This window comes from Fukomys damarensis, unplaced genomic scaffold (assembly GCF_012274545.1).
Source record: "Fukomys damarensis isolate Sample0158 unplaced genomic scaffold, DMR_v1.0_HiC HiC_scaffold_18, whole genome shotgun sequence".
In the NCBI taxonomy this organism is placed as follows: Eukaryota; Metazoa; Chordata; class Mammalia; order Rodentia; family Bathyergidae; genus Fukomys; species Fukomys damarensis.
In genome coordinates, this window is record NW_022900930.1 from 22,565,604 (window position 1) to 22,571,163 (window position 5,560).

At 36.4% G+C, this 5,560-nt stretch overlaps 1 protein-coding gene across 2 annotated transcripts in view; it reads right to left on the minus strand.

The window, feature by feature from the left end:
- Positions 1–2,363: 2,363 nt before the first annotated feature.
- Positions 2,364–5,560, minus strand: part of Stox2 (storkhead box 2) — a 103,780-nt gene continuing 100,583 nt past the window's right edge. For both annotated transcript variants that reach the window (XM_010641056.2, XM_010641057.2), the window contains one exon: positions 2,364–4,156. In XM_010641056.2, coding sequence (XP_010639358.1) covers positions 3,961–4,156 — 196 coding nt within the window. In that variant the 3' untranslated portion in view covers positions 2,364–3,960. The remainder of the gene's footprint in view (positions 4,157–5,560) is intronic.

Consider the following 5,560-nt stretch of genomic DNA (forward strand, 5'->3'; position numbering starts at 1 on the left):
CAAGTAAGGGTATTACAAAGATGATCTGCTTTGTTAGTTGTGAATCTAATACTTTGGAAGTACTTTGAGATCTCAAAATGGACTGTGCAACATCATTTTCAATTGTTGGATTTTAGATGAAGCTCTGAATTGGTAAGACTTTTCCAAAAAAGACCCCTATTTTATTGTGAGAAATAGGTCTATCATTTAAGTTAAAAACTTTATTTTCAAGTACACTTTGTGGTGAGAAGTGGTTTATTCTGGGTAGAATTTTACAAAGCTGTGCCAACCTAAAAAGGGAATGGTACTTCCATTCCCATGGAACAGGTTTCTTCTCTGGATAGTGACAGGAATAACATTTAAATTTACATTTTAGAAATGCTGGCTGGGTTATGAAAAAGAGAGACTGGAGAACAGCTGGTGTTCAGATTATTGTTACTCCAGATTAACTTTCAATTTATGGTTCTTGAACTTGAACTCCCCATGATCAGGGTTTCAGTCATTCATTATTTTTATCCAACTAGTCCCTGTTTGGCTCTTCTATTTATTTTCTCTATTGGATGCACCCCCCACCTTTTCATACGCTCATTAAGGTCCCCTGAGATGTGCAAAACGTATCAAATGGAATACAAATTCTTTAACAGAAATAGTGGAATGCATGGCACAGCTCTTTTTAATGAAAGTGACGTTGGGCTTGATAGAGTAGCATGCGGTCAAGGCAGAGAGGGCCAAAATGCTTCAGAGTTGGCAGTCCAAACTTTTTTGTGTGTCTTCTGTTTCTGAAAACCTAGCAATCAAATCAGATTTCTATAGGAGTATATAAAGAGCTTGCAAAATTATGTTTACCAATTGAGAGAACTTTTCACAGGAATGGAGAAGAGAGAAGGCAAGAATTTTTAAACTTTTGTTCATTCTTAACAAAATCAAGTGCGCTTTCAAGGGGAAGAGAGGAGAATACAGGATTACAGCTGAAAGCCAAAGAATGCTGTGAAAGAAAACCATGGCAATGAAAAAGTCATGAGTCCACATAGGCTACCACTGACACACACACACAATGCCATGGCCTCATGTTGAAGAAAGTTTTAAACGTGGTTTTTCTGAACAATACACTTTAACACACTGCTGCAATATCATCAAATTCATGGAGGTAGTTATATGTAAAAATAAAAATTACCATAAAGTAATATGCTGTATCATAATAATACATAAGTGTGCAAAATGCCGACAGATGTGTTGACCCCTTAAAGTTGAACGCCTCACAGAGATTCAACCAGATCCAGTTTTGTAAACCTTTCAGTTGATAAACTCTAAAGCAGTCATGTAACACAAAGCTATGGTTCAACTGCAGGAAAAAAACATTGGCATAGCTTGGAGGGGGCCCAAGGATGTGGACTTCAAGACTCTCACACTGGGTGTGGCCATCTTGGACGTGTGCCTTTGTCACATGTCACAAATCATGTTTGTCATGCACTTTCTGCCACTACTCCTCCTCCATTCAAGAATCCAAATTAGATTCAGATGAAAGTATTTCTATCTACATGGAAGATCTGCTTACATGGTATATCATCTTTAAAACCCACCATTTCTGCGCTAATGGCTGTTGGTATGAGGGAGTGTTCATTTAAAAAATCATGTACCCCACAGCATCAAGCAAATAGCATACATATTTTATTTGAATAATGTCTTCTGTAAACCTATTCCTTGTGAAATATCAATAAATTCATATTTCAAACTTCTCTTGAATGTAATGATTTCCTTTCCTGATCACATAATATTTGATTACTTTGATGGCTACTTTCAAGAGAGTTAACCAGAGGCTGAATGTGTTGTATGAATGGCTATATTATTTATGAGCTGAACATGATAAAAATTTGAGGACAGGTTTTTTTTTAAAAAACTGAATTTAGACAAAAAAAAAATTTAGTAACTGTATGTTATACAACTCCCCAAGGAAACTACATTATCTTTCCTTCTGGACATATTTAAGCAATGAAATAATGCATTTCTGAGCAATTGAGGCATGCTTTGGAGGAATAGGCATGAGATTGAAAACTGACTGACTTAAGCATTTCAATGATGTGGCAATTTGCTAAGAAGTGTGCTTAAATTTTACAATAAGCCCCTCAAAAGAACTTAAACCAAACTTGAGGAGTCCAGTTTGACCCAATGCAACTTCCAAATAGCTGATAAAACATGATAAAGTATTCATATATTTCAAGGATTCATCTGACTTCCTTAAACAGATCAGTAATGATTAAACCTAATATGGAAACAGGTATGTCATATAAACTTCATGCCAATTTTTAAAATCTGAAGTGACAAAATTTTATACATATACAACATATGCATATATGTGTACATATACATATATGTGCACATTTATATATAATTTATGGTGTATGGCTCCAACTAGCACATGCTTCTTAAAATTAAATACAACTTTCTGTCAGACCACTACCTGGGTCACATGTAACCCTTTTGCAAACTGTTTTCCATTACCTACAGGTGTATTCCATTATTCTCAGAAAATAAAACATAGGGGTGTCTCTTTCCTCTAAAACAGAAGCATTAATGTTCACAATCCCTTTGCTGTTGAGCCTTCTTTGTATTCAACGTGACATTGTAAAACAAAGTAAAAATGTTAACAAACCATCTTGAAATTAGTTGGGCTAATTACTATACATCCACCTTAAAAAAAAAGCCTCCTGAAATTGGTTACAAAGTATCTGTAAACATTACTCTGGCATAGTTCATGTATGCATAATTGTTATTACAATAGATTTTAGGGGAGTACAAATTATGATTATACCACATTAGCAGAATGAGCACATTCTGTTGTTTCCTACATGGGCACATGTATATTTATAATCAAAAATTACTTTAAAAGTCTTCTCTATAGATACCTTCCCAGGAATAAAAGGCCCGAAGTTCAACTCTCCCTAAATTTGCTCTTTCCTATAACCACTAAAAATTATCTTCCACAGCCTAATTTAGGCATTCTATTTAAAACTACATAAAATAGATTTATATCCTTCCATTAGAAAGAATAACATCCTCAGGCCATACTCTTCATTTGTATCACAAAGAACATTTTGCTTTTAAACAAACTAATTATTATATCTATTATAGTAAGATAGGATCGTAAGTATTACAAGGAGGAAATCATCTTCCTTCAATATTTGACTAATAATCTTTTAAAAGTCCACATTACCTCTTCTATCACTTACTGGTGTGCCCTGGCCAGACTAGAAATTCCCTTCCTTTGTCCACTTCAGATTCAAAGGCCTATATTCCTGTTCGTAATTATGGAAAGTTAAAAACCAAGACAAGCATCTGTTACATTTGAAAGCAAAATCTTGAATATATCCCAGTCTTTCCATCGCGACCCTTCTGACACACTTCCATGGGCTCCTGGAAAATAGTGTCACAAAAACTCACAGTGAAAAATGACTGGTGCATAAACGAGTCACACACAAAGGACTGGGTCCCTTCTGGTCAGTTTGGCATTGAATTCCCTCAGGGTGGACCCTTGCATTTAACATTTGGTGGTGGCTTGGGGGATTTTCTTTCTTTCTTTTTTTTTAAGTGTCAAGGATCAGTTCTGTGGCCCCATTTAACCACAAACTGGGAGCAACACGCATCTGTGGCATTTTAAAATGGAATTGGCAACTGCATGACATTGAAAATGCATACTCCACTTACAGTGTCTAGACTTTCCTATGTGTGCTCAGATACAATTAGTGAAGCAAAAGTATACATATCACCCCTACTGCTATTCGATCGCTACAGAGCCATAAATGTGAAAAGCAATACTCTGAAATAAAGATTTTTTTTTTTGCCCTAGCCTACTTAGCGGCACAGTTTAAGTAAACCCCAAAACTGTGCCTGAGATGCTTGTCTTTCTGAAGATGTAAACATCAGTCCCAGTGTCGTAAACTTTGCTGTATCAAATGAGACAGAAGATCTGAGGCAGAAGGACTATCACACACTAGTAACAGAAGCTTGCAAGCAGTTGGATGGTTTCTGTAATTTCTCAGCTTCACTGGTCGGGGGATCCGTATTGGCGCGGAAGTTGAAGGCTGGACCAGCTCCACCGTGGGCTGGACTCAAAGCAGGATTCTGACGACGGTTACTTTCAACAATGCTTGATGTGTTGGAAGCCAGGCTCTCTCGAGTACTAAAAGAGTAAAAAGGGTTGATTTTGTTTTGCTTTGAATATAAATAATTATATATTGAGCCCCAGAGGAAGAGCAAATGATGTAGTTAATGGATTTCCTCTGTTGGTTCACAATGTCAAATCCATACACATCTCCACTGATTATTAGCATATGCTCTTCCATCCGGGGCTCCAGGAGCTCTGACGAGACATGTTGCAATCAGCAGCACAAGGAATGAATAAAAACTGCCAAAGGTACTCAGAAATGGCTCTCCCTTCTTTTCACATTTACAGAATACTTAAAAATTTGATACGATAGATAGCTATCATACTACCTTTAAAATCAAACCTGTGGAATGATTTCATTTCAGGCTGGAAATTGATGGGCATAATTGCTCCTTGAAGAAAGCCAATGATTTGACCCTCTTGTTTCCATTTTTGTCTTTGATTAGGAGATTTTGACTTTGGTGGACTCCATGCATGCCACCAGCTAATTTGCCACACTGATGAGAATAAAATGTTTTGAAACACTTGATACCTCTTCTTCAAATTGTAACATGTCAGTTAAAATACAGTATTTTCAGATAAAGGACCTCAGATTTTTTTTTCCCCTATTTACCTTTGCCTTCCTACGGTAGAAATATTTTTCATTTTAAAGGATTCTTGTAGAACAGAGGTAATTTTAAAGCTTTTATTATTTCAATTTTTCTTTTAATTCTTAAAAATAAGGAATATTTTAATCTATTTCCTTTGAGAGATTTAGAACATTCAACATTAAAGATGTAGGTCAATGGAACTAAGATTAATGAGCTTCAGTAAGGGGAACTGAATAGGTTTCTTTCAGATCCTCAAAAGTGGCTACAAGAAACTTACCAACGTCGACAGAGATTGAAGAAACCATAATCATTCTCCACAACCACCTCACACAGCAGATTCAAACTTTAGAAAATATTCTGAGAGTCCATCCCCATACCTGATTTAAGGGTGCTAAAGCTAGTCAACAGATCAATCCATTGTAGTGGAGACATTCTCTCCTCTCCTATTTCATTCCCATCCTAAACTGATGTAAATTCTGTCTGAATCCTATAGTTTGGCAGCCCTAACAGGCTACTTAATATTAATCCCTAGAGGCTTTGAGTTTACTTTTTAACCAGTTGTTTAAAATGCAGTTTATTCAACTACAAAAATATCACCATACACCTTTCTTCACTTCCAGAATTTGAATCAATTCATACAGATAAGTCAAGTTCTTTCATTGGGCTTTGGCTAAGTCTAGGTAAACCTAAAGAATACTTCAAAATGCCACCACCGATGGGACACAGAGTGCCTTACTCACCTACTTAGCTGCCTGACACTGTCCCCAAGTAAATTCTACAGTGCCCTGTCAGAGCTACAACTGAGGCAGGTTGGGTCAGGATAGAGAAA